Here is a 19,266-nt window from a genome sequence, read left to right on the forward strand (position 1 = left end):
TTAGTTAGTGTGCTTCATTATTATAAGGTTGCTCTAAAAAGCCCCAAAAGCCTCCCGGTAGTACAAAACACTACAGCGAGAGCTCTGACAGGGACAAGAAAGACATATTTCTCCTATACTGACTTCTCTCCATTTGCTCCCTGTTAAATCCAAAATTAAATTTAAAATTTCTTCTCCTTACCTACAAAATCCTAATTAGACCCCATCATATATTAATAAGCACTATTCAGACTTTTTGTAGCTCCCCCCCCACACACACACACATATGAGGTAAGGAGGTGGTGACCATTAACCCCAGGTCTGCTTTGTAGAACAGGCCTTTCAGGTTTGAGATATTCTGGGTGCATAATGTCACTGCAATGCTACAGCCAAATAATGCGTGAGACCTTTAAATAAAGTAAGCCTACACTAAGATTACGTTTCTTTATTGCGCTGTTTCATAAGGAAAAGAACAACAAAGTTGGTAACTTTAATTGCTGTTTTTTTTTAAGATAAATCTACTTATATTTTGATTATATTTTTGCATGTCCACTGTAATAAGCAGACCAAATGCACAGAATGACTTTAAAACGTTTCGCCTGCAATTTGTTAGGCTAAGACACAAGGAAATTTCCAGGCAGTGTCAGTTCTCCAGAGAACCCTGAACGCAGCATACAGAGCTATGAATTGAGGGTTGAGAAGGACGGTGAAACAAAAATGGACATCGATCGAAAATAGGCTGGTAAAATTGACATTTTATATTTTCACATAAAGACGCTGATGCAGATTAGGTGTCGAGGTAGTGTGTGGACCAAAAACGTAGAATAATTAAAAAAAAAACAGATTCCTTCAGAGCAATGACTGCTAGTTCCGTTGCTAAGTTAGCCTCCGTAGCTTAGAAAGGTATGCTAGCTGTGTGGAACATTAATAAAGGAAGGACACTGGCTATTAGCTGTGTAATCGATTTTAGCTAGCGGTTGCTAATTTGCCTTAAATCATGTGAAATCTTTTTATGAACCGACTGTAATGCTTGCAGCCGTTAGTTCACTCCCCCTTTTTACGCTGCCCTCGATTTCTCGGTCAGCTGTTGTTGTTATTGCTTGTTGTTGATACACTGAAACGTTATTTCATCTTGTTGGAGAGACTTTCACTCGCGTTTTTGTTAATGATAAGGAAACAGTAAGCAACCAATGTACAGCAATGGCTACACGTATAAAGCTTGTAATTGTAGAAAATGTTTTGTGTTGTTGGTTGTGGCCATCGTTGTAGTTTCTGTAATGGCCTCGAGATGTCGCTGTTTAGTCTTACAATCAAAAACTAGTATTATGGTATATTACATCTGTATAAAATTCTTTGTTTATTATGTTTTTGAGAAATACGTTACATATACATAAAACCCCTGTTGTAGCCGGTTATACCTCCTTTCCCTTTTATGTTTTTGCCCAGTGTTAACATATTTTTGTAACCCTAATTTCATGACAGGTGATCTGTGTCAGAACTCTGACGGGCACTTCACAGAAAAGAAAAGTGAAAGAGGCCAGAGTTCAGAGCCATGGAGGCTCGCTTTGGGAATATTGTGTTTAGCTCCAAGTTTGACTCAGGGAACCTGGCACGTGTGGAGAAGGTGGAGAAGGGCAACTCCAGCCTTTCTTCTGACACACCTTCTAGTGGAAGCTCCTCCTCTGGGTCAAGCCTCACCCCTGATTATGAGTTCAATGTGTGGACGCAGCCAGACTGTGCCGGCACAGAGCACGAGAACGGAAACAGGTAACCAAAATTTAATTTTTCGTGCCACACCAACTTTACCACATTAGATGACTTAAAGTATCCCGTATCATGTTGTGGTTTTTCAGATCATGGTTTTACTTCAGTGTGAAGGGGGCAGCACCTGGGAAGTTACTGAAGATCAATGTGATGAACATGAACAATCAGAGGAAACTCTACAGCCAAGGCATGGCTCCTCTCGTACGCACTTTACCGGGCAAAATCCGCTGGGAAAGGATACGAGACAGACCAACATCTGAGGTAGATATTCACTCTCTGAGCCTGTCAGAGAGGATGTGGGCAACAGGACTCTGTGAGGCAGAGTACTGCCTGTCAGGCTATTATTATCCATCTATAAATATCATTCTTCTTCTTTTCTTCTGCTGCTTTTCAGATTGTAGATAACCAGTTCATCCTTTCATTCACTCACCGGCTATTGGAGGTGAGAGGGGCTACCACCTATTTCTCCTTCTGCTACCCATTCTCTTACACAGAGTGCCAGGAGATGCTGCAGCAGTTGGATCAGAGCTACCCCAGGGCTGCTCAGCTCAGTCCGACCAGGTAAAGCGCACAAAAGACACAACTATGTACACACAAATTTGGAATCTTTTCTTTGTCAAAGTACCTTAAATGTGTACAGTTCTCTAACATTTTTTTTCCTTAAACTCTTTCCTGCACTGCTCCCACTGCTTAGTACTCCAGGCACTGTGTATTATCATAGGGAGTTGCTATGCCACTCTCTAGATGGCAATAGGGTGGACCTTCTCACTGTGACCAACTGCAGCGGGATGCAGGATGAACGGGAAGCCCGTCTGCCCAAGCTGTTTCCTGACACCAACACTCCAAGACCACACCGCTTCCCTGGCAAAAGGGTATCATTTAATCATACACAAAAACAAAACAATCACTATTCTGTAAAGGTCCCCTATTATGAAAGTTAGTTTTAGACCATTATGAGATTTTTTTTAAATACATTCCCGTGTGTAAAGTATGATCTGTGAAGCAAAGTCACAATGCACATTCTTCCGAAACCGGGCACCTAGACCGCCTCCAAGCAGTTAGCCTCCCCCCATGAAGAAAAGAGTAAACTAGTACATTCGCACATAATCAACCCATAGCTGCTTGTTTCTTCCTCGGTGAGTCTGATGTAGCGAGTTATAGCATGCTGCTAATATAGATGCTAAATGTAATAATGTGGATTGTCAGCAGCAATTTTCCCACCTTAGAAAGGACTGTTTTACCACAAGTAAAGAAATGATCATTTTAATTTAAACTTAACTGGCTTTTTGTTAAGCTGCATCCACACTGGAAGTGAGTTGCTCATTGTGCATTACTTTTAAGCTGAAGACTGTTCACTTGCAGAAATTCCAGGTTTTGGCTGCCTAGGTAAACCCCTAATGTATTTACTACCAGTACAAATGTCAATTATTGGTATTCTTAAAGTCGCTGAATATCCTTGACTTTCTGTGATCTCCAGTTGCCACATGGCTGTGAATCACTTCCAGTGTTTTGTAGATTGGGACCTTTAATGATAATTTATAAGACTCTGACCTTAAACAGGAACGTTCACTCTTGGTATTTGCGTGTCTGTGTGTGTTCCCAGGTGTTTTTTCTCAGCAGTCGGGTGCACCCTGGGGAGACTCCCTCATCATTTGTGTTTAACGGTTTCCTCAACTTCATCCTGAGAAGAGATGACCCACGTGCACATGCGCTGCGCAACATGTTTGTGTTCAAGCTCATTCCCATGCTGAACCCAGACGGGGTTGTCCGTGGACACTACAGGTAAGAGTTTCACATTCATCCACATCCTTAAATGAGACATGAGAGCGTTTCCTCTCAATAATAATGTGAGTAGTGTGTACCACAATTATAGTCTGGAAATGTGCTACAATGTATTGTTGTGCTACAATGTTCTTTCATTATTGTCACAAAGCAAGTTGGTTTGATGTTGAGCCTGTTAAAAGGCTACACAGCAGTTAACAGTTGCTAGTATAAGATGATTAGCTCTGTGTTTCTGCATAGGAAGTCTTACAACTGTAGACCCATATGTACTGCAAATACAATGGATATATCCTATTAAAAATAAGCATTCTGTGTGTTCAAAATCTTTGTTTTTTGGCTTCCTAATGAAATTTTGATTTGAATGGAAAGTTTGTCTGAAGACCAGGCAACCAATGGGGATATGGCACCTGATGCTACAGTGCAAATGTGTCTGAATTTTTACAATGACCATTAGTTTTTGTATTACTATGTGCATATCTTCCTCTTACTTTGCCTTCACAATAGGGCTGCACGATTAATCGTTAGAAAATCGCGATCTCGATTCATACTTATGTGCGATCTCATTTCCAAATGACAACGATTAAAACGACAACCACGATTGTACCGCATTTTGATCCGGGACGTAATCTGCATGAAAACAAGCGCTCACTCTTCCTGCTCAACAAATGACAAGGGCGGAGCCTTATACCACGTGATATAGAAGCTGTGCCGTGTGATGCTAAAATTATCAGGGGGAAAAACAACGGAGAGCACGTCAGGGATGACGAGAAAGTGACAGGAGAAAATCCGTCCCGGTCAACCACCCAAACACCAATAACGGGAACCTTATACAGCACTTTCCTATACCTGTCGAACTTCCGCAGGCACAAAGAAATTACGGAGGCTATCACTTATCACCTGACCAAAGATATGGCTCCCATCAACACTGTGCAAAACGAGGGATTTAGGAAAATGATCAACACCCTAGACAAACGCTACACAGTGCTGTCCCGCAACTATTTTTCTATTGTTGCACTACCTGCTCTATACACGCAGCGTCGAGCAACGATGGAGACGGAATTTCAAGCAGTACAACATTTTGCGGCAACAACAAAACGTGAGACATTTGTTGTTTTTATGTTTATTTATTGTTTTTATGTTCGGTCTCAACTGTTACGAAGTTGATGTGCAGTTAATAAGTGCAATAAATATTTATACTGGAAAAGAAAATCGTGAGAGAATCGTGATCTCAATTCTAAGCCAAAAAATCGTGATTCTCATTTTATGCAAAATCGTGCAGCCCTACTTCACAACATTCATTGTCAATATCAACTGAATGTCTCTGCTAACATGTGCATAAAACTTATATAAGAACTAATTTATGCATGTGTGTGGCCAATGAACCTGCTCGTTTTAGGAGAAATCAAGAAATCCAGCTGGAAAAATTAGGTTTCTTCAAGCCCTATGCAGTTATCACTCAGGGGGAAAAAAGCCCAGTGACTACGACCTACTCAGAAATTATTCCCTACTCGTGCAATTTAATGCAGGCGCATTTGCACTCAGTTAATGGAAAGCTGCCCACCTGCTATCTGCTGTAACACTGTGAAGATATGTATATGCTGACACAGGGGTGAGAGAATAAGAGACACTGGAGAGTTTTTTTCACATTCCCAGCAATAATTTAGACTACACCAATGAGAGAGCACCAAATCATGGTAGACCTAGTGGACACAGGAAGACAGAGTAAAATATCATTAAGTCATAATCTGGTTTTAGCCTGGTTCTTCTTTAATATTTTAACTTTTTTCAGTTTTGAGGTTTTATGTTTAATTATTGTGTACAGACGATAAATTGCTTGCGTTAAATAAATAAAAAAGCAATATCTTTCAAGATGTGACAACTTAAAATACAGTGATGGAAACCCTGGCTCTATTCTGGTTATGGAAACTGCATTTGGTACAAATGATAAGATTCTGGAAATCAAACTGGAAGGGAAAGTCGACCACAGCTGAGTTTAGTTTAGGCTCATCACTGCTACTAGTCATAAGGAGGTTAGAAGAGCCAGCAGAGGTGAGATGTGGTGACCTTTTTACCAGATGTCCCTGTGTCTCAGAGAATGATGCACTGAGGTGTCAGTAAATGGTGACGCTGCTTTCTTGGCATGTTAGTGGTATGCTGCCTCTTCTTTTGATTCCCAGACCTGTGTTCCTCTGTACAATCTAAACATCACCGTGTAATAATGTATAAAATAGCTCACATGTTAAATATAGCAGAGGTGAAGTGTACAAAATACTCTCTGCTGGGTTTAGACTTGTCGACAATAAAAGATTCTTTACTTTCTCTTTTTTTTTTAAAGGACGGATTCCAGGGGTGTGAACCTGAATAGACAATACTTGAACCCCAGCCCCGAGTTACACCCGTCCATCTATGCAGCCAAAACACTGTTGCTCTACCACCACACACACAACCGCTTGCACAAAACACAGCCAAGCACTCGTTCTAACGGCCCCACCCATACAGAGCCCCCAGCTGCTAAAACAAAACCTGCAAATCAGCATGAAGCACCTCCCCTCACTGCCCTCGAAGTCACCTTAAACCAACGGAACGCTGAGAAAGATGCAAATCCTGCGCAGCCAGAGGTCCCCATGATGATGGAGGAAAACGCCTGGGCTACCTCAGAGGCGGAGAAGGGAGATCAGAACAGCTCATCGAGCTCCACAGAGACTGTAGTTCCAGGTGCTGGAGATTTAGCAGTACCACAGGTGGAGGAACAGGAGTCGGTGCCACCACAGGAGGGGGGTGTGGCATATTATGTCGACTTGCATGGGCACGCGTCTAAACGTGGGTGTTTCATGTATGGAAATAGCCTTCCTGATGAGAGCCAGCAGGTAATAATGAATGCATTTTATCCATTACTTTGCAGTACTTTTGCAAAATTGTCAAATAACATTCAAATTTGTTTTTTACTTTTCTTTCATTGAAATTTTTTTTTTTTTAGAAAAACATTTTCTACATTACATTTGTAATACTTTCTGTCACGTGTGTCTGAATTGCTGTGATTTTCTTGCCGCAGGTCGAGAACATGCTGTATCCAAGGCTGATCGCTGTGAATTCTGCCCACTTTGATTTTCTGGGCTGTAACTTCTCTGAGAAAAACATGTACGCACGAGACAAGAGAGATGGCCAATCTAAAGAAGGCAGCGGTCGGGTTGCCATTCACAAGGCAATAGGGCTGCTTCACAGGTCAGACATTAGATTTATGACATTGCTGCAATCTGTGTTCGGTGTAGGAAGTTTATGTAGTCATTTTTCAGGTGTTTAAAGTGTGATTTCCAGAATTTTTACTCAGTTTCGAATTAGCCATAATGACCAAGTGCAGATTTTGTGGGCCCAGTACAAATTAAGTTGCAAAAAGCCTTGGAAACACAGTAATGCTTTTGTGTTGTAATTTTATATTTTATCTTGCTTCTGCAACTGGGTACCGACCAGTTACACTCTGGAGTGCAACTATAACACAGGAAAAACCATGAATACAATCCCACCTGCCTGCCATGACAACGGAAGAGCTACCCCCCCTCCACCTCCATCCTTCCCTCCAAAATACACTCCAGAAATATTTGAGCAGGTAGGAAGCGCATATATAACACACACATGCATATCATATCATATCATATCATATTATGCTCCACTTTTCTTTGAATTATTTCCCACCCATAGACTTTACTTGGGAGGTATGTCCAAGTGTATTACCATCCCCTTCAAGCATACTTGTCACCTCACATTAGAATTTTCTATTTTCATTTTTTTTATTGATTAGTGAGAGCAACATCTCAAAGACAAGGCCTACTTGCTCTTATTTTGAAAGCACACTAACCACAGCCTGCAGCATACTGTATGTGGAACCGGTTAAGACACATGTGATGAGCTCACTGAAGCTATAGAGCAAAACGAGGGTTACCTTGACATCAAGACAATGGAGTTAGTTATTCGGCAGGATGAAAGACTCACTAGAGAGCAGATTATATTACTTAGATGTTGTTACAAAGTATTTGGCAAATCAAATATTTAGAAAGAGAAACTATGTTGCTAATGACCGATAAAGCACTTGTATGCACCGACCCTCCTCCTCCAACAAATAGAACCTAAATCTATGACCTAAATCAATACCATCTGGAAAGTGTAGGAAAAACATATCTGGACAGAAAAACACAGTGGAACACTGTCAGTCATTGACTGGCCTCCCCAGAACCCGGATCTATATTTGCACATTTTAATAAATCATTGCACCTGTTTCCCATTTTTCTACAAAATATAAAGAAATGAGATGTGTCTCAAGACAGTACTGTACACCTACCCTGACATGTTAAAGAAATTTGGCAATTTATGTAAACAAAGTGTGCCCATCTATATCAGTTCTGAAATAAATTTGGGTGATGCCATCAGGTGGGGCGTGCTGTGGCGATCTCTGCCCTGGACATGGCAGAGTGTAACCCTTGGCCGCGACTGGTGCTTTCTGAGCACACCTGTCTGACAAATCTGCGAGCCTGGATCCTCAAGCACGTCCGCAACACCAAAGGACTGAACACTCACATCCATGCCAACCCTCCCCCACGAATACACCACAATGGCAGCAAGGTGTCACCACCAAAGAGCTTTAACAAGTGAGTTCCCACACATTTTTTTAACTTGGATGCCTTTAGTTTGTCCAAAGATAACAGCTGGGTCATGGATTTCTGTGATTTCTTCATTTTCCTACTAGCTGTCTGTCTGGATCTGCATCGGAGAATACCTTCAGCCGTGTCCGCTGCAACAGCCAAAGTAGCAGCAGCCAAACACCCTCGCCGAAGATGCACAATTCCCCAAGTTTTACTTTCGGGTGCCCCCCACCCCGAACTCATACACAGCACAACAGCAGCGGACGTGGAGGCAACAAAACACTCGGGCCAGTCAGAGGTAAGTTGAATTCCCAACTATCTGCCTGTGCTGTGGCTGCCTTTTTTTTTTTTTTTTTTTTTCTTAAGTCACATCTCCTTTAGTGGTCCTCTCTCTCTCTCTTTGTATCACAAATCCTCTCTTGTGGTCTCTCTCTTTCTCATTTTCTTCTCTTTCCTTTTCTTCAACCTCTTGTTCGTTGCTGTTGGAGCTGTTCAGAAAGGCTGGCTGATGTGTTATTGTCTGCGTGAATGTTAGTTTCTGGTTTGCTGCGCGTGACGTGAAACTGGCAGCAAGGTTTGGGATGAGCTTGGTGTCCTGGATGTTAACGACCTGTAACATCCCCCACATTACCCCCGCATGACCTTTGCATGACCCCTTTTCCTGCTGCTGTGTCCTTACCCTAAAGAAATTTTTCTCACAGTATGGATAATACAGTATTCTAACATGATGTTTAGAGTTAGTTAGAGTTATCAAGTTTCTTTTCTCCTTTTAAAGAAATATGATGAGTGCAGAATAGACACGCGTCCCTGTCTCAATAACACATGTACCAGGGTTTCCACCAGTGTATAAAGGGTTTGCACGTGACATCATGGGCATGTCGAGCTGTCCGCTATATTGGACGTGATAAGCATCACTACTTTTTTGGCTCCTCACAATGCCTGTATTCTGCTACATCAGGGGTGGGCAACTCCAGGCCCCGAGGGCCGGTGTCCTGCAGGTTTTAGATCTCACCCTGGGTCAGCACACCTGAATCAAATGATTAGTTCATTACCAGGCCTCTGGAGAACCTAAAGACATGTTGAGGAGGTCATTTAGCCATTTAAATCAGCTGTGTTGGATCAAGGACACATCTAAAACCTGCAGGACACCGGCCCTCGAGGCCTGGAGTTGCCCACCCCTGTGCTACATGGTTGGGTGCAGCAATCATCAGAGACAGAAAAAAAATCTTTTTAACCGCTTTCCTGTTGTTTCAGATAGAAGAATATGAAAATAAAGTTGGCAGATAAAGGCATCAGATAAACAATTTAACAATTATAAGTTAATTACATTTTTAACCTCCTAAGACCCCAACTCTTTCGTGGCATGTATTTTTAATTTCTCCTTGCTATTTGGGCTGATTGGGACCTGATGAATGTAAAAACAAAGAATTACATTTTTTTGTTTTTTACCTGATTTTTGTCTCTGAGAAAAAGGAGATCCACAATTATTAAAGGGCATTAAAGAACCTGGCAAATGTTATGACTTTATTCTGTTTTACTTACTCTGCTCATATTCATCCATTTCGGTCCATTAATCACTGTAAGATATATCCTTCATCACTTTATTTCAATAGAGTTGAATATGTTTTGGTGTTCTCCAGCTTGTATATGCATGCATGCTTTTAGGTCTGTTCAATATAATGATATATATCGGATGACGATATAAAAACATCTATCATTTCATTTTACGCTATCGTTTGTTTCGTGGTGTCACAAAATAAACTGTTTACGGCAATGTTTTTTCATCGTTTTGATGGTCACTGTAGTGGCTATATTAATTTCTTTACGTTCCCTCTTTCTCTTACATTTAAAATAACCACACTACAGATGGATAAGCAACTTTTTTTATGCGTTGTCGTTAGCGGCAATGACGGTAAACCCAGCTTGTGGCTCCGCTGTCTGCTTGTTTATTTTTCCACATTAACCTTTCACAATAAAGCTGAAGATCTGTTGAGATTTTTCAAAATAAACTGAAATGATGACAAACAGAAGGACCAGTCAAAACAAATCGAGGACCTTATTCCTAAACGAGGGGCTACCTCTGTAGCATGGACATGGTTTGGTTATGAAAAGTCTGACACGGACCAGAAAACTGTACTACAGAATTTACAGAAAATGTAAAATTTTTGTGACATATATCGTTGTCGGGACGATAAAGGTCTTATATCGGGATATGAGATTTTGGTTATATCGCACCTACATGCTTTTTACTTTCTCTTCATGCTGGAAGTGTGAAAAAAGATATAGCGATTGTCTTCCTTTTCTCTTTCCTGGCAGAAACCCTGTGTACCAAAAGAATTTCAGTTTGCTTTCATGAGTTTTTTTGCATTTACTTTGCGTTACCTGTAATGACTTTGTTCTCAGTGCATGCAGGGTAGTTTCAGCCACTTTGTGTATCCCTACGGTCCCTGCACGTCTCTGAGCAGGTGTATGTGTCTCCCTCTCTGTAGACACTAAGCCCCAGGAGAAGAGACGCCCCCCCCATCACCACCGCTTCATCCTCCGGTCTCCCAGCAACAGCCACACACCCGCTCGTCCCCCACTCTCACCCCCTTCCTCCTCGTCCTCCTCATCTTCCTCAGTGTGTGCAGCAGGCTCCTGTCCCCTCCCGGCCTCCGTCAGTATGACAGGTCTGTACTCCCTCCAGCCTCCCAGCCTCTCCACCTTGCTCCCATCCCTGCAGGCCCTGCCCCGCCCTGGGCTGCTCTCCAAACTGAGTCCCCTGCTCCTTCAGAGCTTACCGCCGGCCGCCAGCAGTCCAACTGGGCCCACCCCGGACTGAATCTGACTTAAACCATGAAACACTGGGCACATGTCCTTGTGCGAGATGATTGAGTGAGATTGTCTTTTCAGAAACCAGCCTGGTAGTCCATGTAGGTCAAAGCGTGCGTGCAAAACATCACTGGTGCTAGTAAATAATTTTTTTTCTTTCTGCACAGTAATTACATGTCTACAGTTTTAGCACCTTAAGGTAAATAACACTTTCACTTGAGAGCGAATGTGTTCCTCAGATCTCAGCTATGACTGAAATGCTTTTTCTCACCGACCTTGAATCAAGTGCTGGTTGCCGCACTGTCCTCTGGCTCTTTGATAAACATAGCAGACTGGTTAGTAAATGGGGATATTTGCTTGGGTACCTAATATCTGCTGTCCTATAAGACGTTCAGAGCACACAGTAGATGTTATCCGTAGACATCATAATATTATAATATGGATCCAGACGAAGCTTTTTCTGTATACAATAATAAGCTAAAGCTAATTACCACGTTACTCTGCTCACCATTTGAAAGTAGCCGGGAGATTTTCTTCTTTATTCGCACAGTTGCTTTTGTGATGCGTTTAATGTTTGAATTATTTATTGGTTTTATTTGACTTTTGAGACATATTTTTATAGACTGAACACAGTCAGACTTTATTTTCTTTAAAAGCCTTCCAAAGCACCCTCTGATCTGTTCTGTTGTCTTTGGGTTTCACTTTAATGTTGATTTGTAAAACGATGTCACAAGTCGATCACATTATACTGTCATTTGAGGCTAAACATTTAAATTTCTTTTTTTAATTTCTTATGATTCAAAGTGACATTCAAAGGTTTGCTTTTAGATTTTTGTACACAAGTCAGTTTTTCATTATCTAAATACCATTAAAAATAAATAAAAACAAAAACCTGCATCATTCCAATGTCGGACCAACATTGGTCATGACGTTATAATCACAGCATAGCCTACTGCCAGAAACTGTGTACCCTCATTAGCTTAAGTCCTTAAGGGGCACCCACACAGGAAACGTTGTGCGGCTCATTCATTGGCATTTACCATCCTCATACATCAGTAAACAGCATCCTTCCCTCTCATTGGTGATAGCTACAATTTCTCTGATTATCGTTGACTTTGGTCACCATGTCACTCACTTCCTGTGTGGAGACCTCATTATGGATTTTGCAATCTTGTAGCTGCTTTGGGATAACTACGGTTGATTTGTGGGGCTATTTGCCAGCAAGTAGTATTATATGAAAAGAATGAGTTTAGCTTATAACCAGTTTGACTGGCAGGTGTTTATTGTTTTTTTAATATGACACTAACTGGTCTGGTGTAAATATGGTGAAGACTTTTTGTTTGTTTATGTATTATATGTTTCCTTAAACCGATGAAGATAATATTTATCCTAATTTGTTCAAGCAGATAGACATGTTCCTTGTGTAAATCGATCGTGGCAGGTGTGTAGTAGGCTGTCGACGGAGTTAATATATCTTGTGGTAAGCAGTCATGAGAAGCTGCCATGTTGTCTAAGATTTTACTCATCTATTGTGGAATTATAGTAACTTGTCTGTAATTCGTTTTTTGCGTGCTGTTATCCAAGTACTTGATGATGGTCTGTGTTTTAGGACCGGCCGTTTATGTTGCACTGAACATGCAGAAGTGAATTATTATTTATTTATTTTTTCTTCTTTTTTAGAAGGAGCAAACAAACCAGACCATTAAGGGATCAAAATAGCTTTCAGAATATCTGGCCTTTGCTCACTGTAGCTACTGTCTGATCCAGTGCTGTTACACATTGTAGTTAAGCTGTGCCTTGCTTTGTTGTAAGCAGTAGGTTTTGAAGGTCCTGCTCCTATTGTGATCTTATAGGGTATATATCCTTCTTCTTCATCTGTCTTTCATATTCAGTGTGACTTGCCTAAGTTGCAGTGATCTCACAACATAAATTTCTTGCGAATTCAAGCGTTGTTAAGCCAAATAAAAAGCTCTTGTAGAAACAGTCCTTAATACTCACGCTGGGCTCAGACTACATGATACTTCAGTCTGTCGCAGTGGTCGATGTGTCAGGTGGTTAAGAGTTATAAAATCTTGTTCATCTCTTCTTTCACAATCAGTGTGATATCATTGGAGGTACAGTTGATTTTAAATAAGAGTGTCAACAGAACAGCAAACAAAGGAGTGTCTATGACGCTGGCTATCTTGTGTTACTGCTTCTCACACTTCTTCCTAACTATACTGGAACATCATTCTCTCTTTTGTAATGTATGCAATAGTACACCTACCTTATATGCTAGCCCTTTTGTTGGCACATAGCTTTTTTTTTGTCTATCATGACACCCTATTGGCATGCGTTACTCTCATTTTTGTTCCCAACCTCCAATCGATGCTTTACGTGACTCAGATCTGACCAGCCTGGTATTGTATAGTCTGAACACGGCATTAGCTTCAAATGTCAGCTCTCTTAAGTTAGAGAAGCTCAGAAAACCCTGCAAATCTGATGGTTGTCTTGTGCTTACTGGACAGTAGTCTCATCTAATATTACTGTACTAAAGGTTTTAGTGTAGCCTCAGCTCAGTGGAGTTACGATCTATCAGTTTAGATCAGTGCCCTGCTAAATGGTGAAGGAGTGTTCTGTAGTTGTTGTTTTTTTCCTGCTTTCTCACTGTGAGCTATGATGTTCTGTGTCCCAGTTGTTTCAGCCTTAAAGCGTCTACGTCTTCATTGAAAATGACGAACTCAGCTTTAGGTGAAAACACTGTATGCATAGTCACATTCTCAGTAGGTCTTTCGGCTTTATACTCCTTATGAGAATTGTGCCGTTTCCTTCAATGTGGTGCTAACCTTCTATACCAGACTACAGTTATGTGTTTGTCCTTGTAACGTCTCTACAATTGTCACCTTTCTTGAATGTGCCGCTGTCTTTTAGCGCCTCTCTGTTTAACCTCTGGAATAAAAACTATCCGTTTGTCAAGCAGCTACAGAGTGTGGGTCCTTTTGCTCTCTTTTGACTCTGATTGTGATCTTTATTTTTCAACTTTCACGTCAAGGAAAAGATCAACACCAAAACTCTCACCACTTAAACTTAGTTAGGAGTATATGTAGATTATGAGATATTACAGGACATTCAGTTATTTCAACATATTTGGTTTTTGCCAGCATAATTGTGATACTTTAAACATACACACACTAAATGGCTTAAATCTTAAGTTTTATAAATCAGATACTTAGTGTTTCATCTTCCACTCTTTGTTTCTCCTTTCTTCTCTTTGTTCTGTTTATTTATGTGTCTTCATGTGGTTGACAGGCATTAGCTGCCCGGACCTTGAGACTGGTGGACCCAGTTCTGCGGTCTGGTCCAGAATGCCTCTACCTGTACGTCCTGGGCACATAGGGAGAGGGTGCCGAACTCTTACAATCACTCATCCTCCCACAGAAGCTGGTAGAGAGGTTAGGTTACCTTGCTGGCTCACTCACTGAGCAAATTCACATTTCCATTATTAACACTTTGTCCCGTATTAATATACACTTAGACTATGATGTGTTGTTGTAATGTCTCCATGTGTCACAGACTGCTAAAGACCAGGGGCCTGAACACATCCTTTCCTCCATCAAATTTAGCAAGTAAGCCCTATCTTTTTTCTTTTTTATTTTGCATTGTAATAATTTGAATCCAAAACAGTCAACAAAGGCTGGGATCTGAAAAATGAAATGAAAACCACACTGGAAACCCCTTCTTCATGCTGATATTTTCTTTCTTGAATAGCGAAAATGTTAACCTCTCTGTCGCCTGCCCAGGTGTGAGCTGCAGCCCCACGTCAGCCGCATTCCCATCCGAAGGATGGGGTCGACTGACGCACCTCCCAAACACAACAATAAAGCATCTCCATCTAGCAATAACCCACCAGGAGGTAAAGAGGTGTCTGCTACCATGAAGGTGTGGAAGCTGCTCAGACCTGGCCTCCACAGACACCTGTCATTGTCAGGCATGTACACCTGCTTGTTGCTCTGGGCTGTTTATGACATAGATTACAGAGATGAGCTGACCAATGATCAGTTAAAAATGGGGATAAGTGACATGAAGGCATCTCATAAAAGTATGTTTTACTTGATATTAAAGGAGAATCGTTTCTAAAACAACAACATAGAACTCATGATTGTGCTTATTTGTGCATCTGACCACAGTGTGCATGAAATGTAATGAGATAACTTTGAATGACATCCAGAGAATTTTCAGATACCACTTTTGAAGCTCAGATCTGTACATCCATATAAAGGACACACATTCAGGATCCCCAAGTGGTAGAATGACTTCAGTCACCCCCTGATTTTGACACTGGCTAATATGAGGTGGACATTTCTGATTTTAAGTGAAATATTTCAACAGCTGTTTTTGGTGCAGTCATACATTTCCCCCTTCTAATTACTATGGTGTTTGCCACCTGGCTTTGATCCGCAGATGTAGAAGTTACTTTAGTGGTAATTAGCATATGTTAGCATAGTGATGCTTCAGAGTGGACCTATTAGGCACATTAGCTTAATGTTTTTATTCTTGAGCTCTGCTACAAGTTTTGAATGATACACATGCTTATTTTAGTGACACCTTGACACAGTCCCTCAGGTTATCCACCATCTTAAACAACATGTTTTACCGCTACAGTGCCGAATGCTTGTAATAAATATAAGTAAAACTTTCTCTGAGGCCCATGTATGTAAGAGTGATATATATATGAGAATGGAAAAATATATAATTTATGATGGTCAACCCAGGCACATAGCTCTGGCTCTGAGCAAGAAAGCCCTACCCACTTGCTGCTCAGATCTTTTGTTTGCAATCAGCAGCCAGTCAGAAGAAAGTCAGCTTAAGGAAGGGGCGTGAGCTGATTTCTGTGATGTAGTGAACTGAAGAGCTGCGCCAAGGCCCAGCATGACATAAATAAAGATTAATTTCAGCTTCAAAACTTTGGAATATGGAGCTGAACTGAGTGTAACTGGTCTTGTTTAATCCAGGGAACACGCTATCTGTGACCATACACTGCAATCCCCTCTCATTCACATCAACCAGACACAAGAGTCTTCCTCTTAAAAGGGAGTTTTTCCTTCCCACTGTCGCCTAAGTGCTTGCTCATAGGGGGTCATATGATTGTTGGGTTTTTCTCTGTATCTATTATTGTACAATCTACTGTACAATATAAAGCGTCTTGAGGCGACTGTTGTTGTGATTTGGCGCTGTATAAATAAAATTGAATTGAAAAGAGTAAAAATAAACAGATGGAACCCAGCAGTCTTTAGACTCAGAAATGGACTTTAATAAACTGCCTCCTGCTGGAGCATTTTATTACTGCACTACATAATTTTGTGTCCACTAAAATGTAACAATTTCTGAAGTACTGGTCCTTAAATCCACAATGTCACCATCAAGTTTTACTTAATACTCCCATTTCCCTTATTACAGTGGACATCTCACATATTCTTTGCTTCCCTCTGTTATTCCATTCTGCAGGTGTATCTGAGAAAGAAGCTGCCATACAGCTGGCCTCTAAAGCTTTAATGAAGAAAAGCACAGACAGAAGTATCACGTGCAAAGAAAGTGCTATCATAGAAAGTGCAGCAGAGGACATGGGAACACAACAACAGGTGAAAACCGATGTGCACACTTCTTGTTGTTAATGTACATTTAGATTGAAGCTATAATTTAATATGAATAACTAAAAGATGACTAGGCTGTGTGATGTTGTCTTTAAAGGCGGAGGAAACTCCAGTGACTGTGCCTGACACTGTGAACATGTGTGAGACAGTAACCCTGTGTGGAGAAGCCTAGGAAACCGACAGCCTAAAAATATCATATTGAGCAATTGAATACTTCAAAATGTGAGAGGGGCTTGTCACCAGTGGAGGATTGGTTGGGGCATGATGATGTGCAATATAAATAAATTTTTTTTATGTTTAATCGTATTGTTTTTAGCCTTTTTGGGCAACATTTAGAACCTAGAATTACCTGTTACAACTACTGAGCAGCTTTTGTTTTTACTGGAATAGCTGAAGGTTAAGTGCCTTGCTCTATGACATTACATTAGCAGCTGTATTGGGGGAGTGGTTCAATCTTTTCAAATTTTTCCAGCTGCTCAAGAATGCAGACTTGAAACATCCTTGAACATTTCAGCTACCATAATTGTACCTCACATTTCCTGTTTTTGTGATTTAAGTTGCATTTTTCTGGTCCTTGCTGCTCCCCTCAGATACCGACCAATACTGTTATGCACTGCTAAATATTTTATTAGGCAGCCACTTGTACAATTACAGGGAAGGGCTGATTTTTATTTAGACTCATAAGCACAATAGCAACTTTATAATCTCATTATCTCTATTGTGGATGTTTAACAAATGTGAGATGAGTGTATTTATTCCACTTTTGTGATTTGCACATACTGTTCATAAAATGGTTTTCACCTACTTGGCCTTTTTTTTTTTTTTTTAGTTTTTGTGATTCTACTCACCATAAAAGTAAATGTCACATTATAAAATCCTCCTGCGTGCAGGTTTAAAATAATGTATTATGTGTATAAGAAACCAAAATTGCTGAAGCTAAAACAAGCTTTGTGTGAGGCTTATGGAAGTCGAGGGTTAAGTTAATGCTGCAAAATGCACTCAGTGAGGTTAATGAAGGAAACGTGATGCATCCAAATGGAGTGAACACCTAAATAGTAACCCGTTTGTACTGAATTAAATTTAACTTTTCTTCCTTTTATATGTACATGTGTATATTTATTCATTTAGCGTTCGTGTTTTGGGGTTTTTTGCAAAGATTGTGATGAACAAAACTGTGTTTAAATTTGGAAGTATAAATAACCTGCAATAAACTCCATGTATTTTAAAGTTGCATAACAAATGTTTACATGTGTACAGAGCAGGTGAAAAAATTCAAAGACTGTAGAAATTCAAATTCAAACATGTTTATTAGAAAAAGAAAAAAGATCCTTGTGCAAACAGAAATTACACCTCTTAGAAAGAGGAGATGATGAGGGGGATGATGTAATCAAGGTGGTGGTTTTGACATCCATCTCATCTGTGGGGAGGAAAAGAAAGCCTCAGTCGTTTCACAGTTGTTAAACCTTAAAATCCTGTTTGTTTGTAATTATTCCTCCAGATTTTTAGTAGTGCTCAGTGATCAGCCATGAACTAGGATGGAACAAATTAACTCTATATATGTAGCCCAATAACCTTTATTTCTGTGCATTTTCCTTTATTAATGACACTTACTGAAAACTGTAGAAGAGACTTTTCTTCAATAATAGAATAATGTAGCACTGGCAGCACCAAAATTATACTAACTAAATGTAAAAGCTGCCATACTATAAAACAGTTATAGATGGATTTGAGTCATGTTTTTTAATACATGGGGGTATACATAATAGAAACACAATAAAAAGAAAAACTGAAAGAACCTGCTTTTGTCCAATTTGTTATTTTATGATGACCAACATCAGAAATGACAATGTTAAAAGAAAAAAACGCAAACAGTGTCTGACCTCACTGACCTCTGCAGTCATACTGTACAACTCTACTCCTGCTTCTTGGGGTTATTCACAGCAACGTAGTGGTATAACACCACTAGCAGGAACAAGGAGACGCCAAGCATGTTGGCAAATATGGCCAGCTGCACGTCTGTCACCATTCTGCAAAAGGACACAGAGGCAAGATTAGGCAGGTGCTGGGGTGAAGAAAAAGTGTGTTACATCAGTGGGTAGTAGGAGAAGAGGCATTTTCAAAAGGTTAAAATAAAGTCATGTTTATTTTGTATATTCTGTGCTTATTTTTACAGCTTTGGCAGATATCTGAATGCATTTCAGGACCTTTCACCAGTTTCAAATAAATGTCATTCTCTTTCACTAGCGACTTGAAGGTAAGGCATGACAATTATGTCACAAATTAACACAGAAAGTTGGGAAAAAATGAAATAGTAGCGAGATCATGCACAACTTCATGTAATGTTACAATTAAGTGCCGACATTTTGCACGTTGCCGCAGTTTGCATATTAGGATTTTTATGTGAATCAACAGAGTGATAATAACAGATATGAGTGATCGGATAGTTTCAAAATAATCCGCCAAATTATCATATTTTAGTAAAATTTCTAAGTGGACAATCAACGTAGCTTTAGCGATGCTAAGCATGCTAACTACTAACACCCCCACGAACTGAACTAAGTAAAATAAGTAACGTTTCATATTATATTTCAGCAAAATTACAAATTTTATCCAAGTGCAATCACGTTTACCAAATGTTATCACTCACATTTTCTGTTAAATTGCTT

General features: G+C 40.3%; 2 protein-coding genes across 5 annotated transcripts; one reads left to right on the plus strand and one right to left on the minus strand.

Moving 5' to 3' along the window:
• The first annotated feature begins 604 nt into the window (after positions 1-604).
• agbl5 (AGBL carboxypeptidase 5) lies at positions 605-19,172 on the plus strand. Of its 3 annotated transcripts, none has more exons than XM_076873698.1 (17): positions 605-721; positions 1,462-1,746; positions 1,833-2,004; positions 2,138-2,304; positions 2,438-2,615; positions 3,347-3,525; positions 5,861-6,392; positions 6,578-6,747; positions 6,994-7,129; positions 7,948-8,165; positions 8,264-8,457; positions 10,649-10,828; positions 14,259-14,401; positions 14,523-14,575; positions 14,750-14,937; positions 16,455-16,588; positions 18,774-19,172. In XM_076873698.1, the coding sequence occupies exons 2-17, from the start codon at positions 1,532-1,534 to the stop codon at positions 18,822-18,824; spliced, it is 2,910 nt and encodes a 969-aa protein (XP_076729813.1). In that variant the 5' UTR covers positions 605-721; positions 1,462-1,531; the 3' UTR covers positions 18,825-19,172. The 3 variants fall into 3 exon arrangements, with proteins under 3 accessions (XP_076729813.1, XP_004542274.2, XP_004542275.2); XM_004542217.4 differs by lacking the exon at positions 18,774-19,172 and adding an exon at positions 16,698-17,856; XM_004542218.4 differs by lacking the exons at positions 10,649-10,828; positions 18,774-19,172 and adding an exon at positions 16,698-17,856.
• Positions 17,889-18,627, minus strand: ost4 (oligosaccharyltransferase complex subunit 4 (non-catalytic)). 2 transcript variants are annotated; one of them, XM_004542215.4, is made up of 2 exons: positions 18,490-18,627; positions 17,889-18,017 (listed from the first exon to the last, which is right to left on the minus strand). In XM_004542215.4, exon 1 carries the CDS (start codon positions 18,624-18,626, stop codon positions 18,513-18,515), a length of 114 nt encoding a protein of 37 aa, XP_004542272.1. In that variant the 5' UTR covers position 18,627; the 3' UTR covers positions 17,889-18,017; positions 18,490-18,512. The 2 variants fall into 2 exon arrangements, with proteins under 2 accessions (XP_004542272.1, XP_004542273.1); XM_004542216.4 differs by having other exon boundaries at positions 18,481-18,627.
• Positions 19,173-19,266: the final 94 nt, after the last annotated feature.

Source organism: Maylandia zebra, linkage group LG15 (assembly GCF_041146795.1).
Source record: "Maylandia zebra isolate NMK-2024a linkage group LG15, Mzebra_GT3a, whole genome shotgun sequence".
Taxonomy (NCBI): domain Eukaryota; kingdom Metazoa; phylum Chordata; class Actinopteri; order Cichliformes; family Cichlidae; genus Maylandia; species Maylandia zebra.

Coding starts and splice junctions, on each gene's coding strand:
- agbl5 (XM_004542217.4), top strand. CDS start 1,532: ATGGAGGCTCGCTTTGGGAATATTGTGTTTAGCTCCAAGTTTGACTCA. Junction 1,747..1,832: donor GAGCACGAGAACGGAAACAG/GTAACCAAAATT, acceptor GTGGTTTTTCAG/ATCATGGTTTTACTTCAGTG. Junction 6,393..6,577: donor TTCCTGATGAGAGCCAGCAG/GTAATAATGAAT, acceptor TTCTTGCCGCAG/GTCGAGAACATGCTGTATCC.
- ost4 (XM_004542215.4), bottom strand. CDS start 18,626: ATGGTGACAGACGTGCAGCTGGCCATATTTGCCAACATGCTTGGCGTC.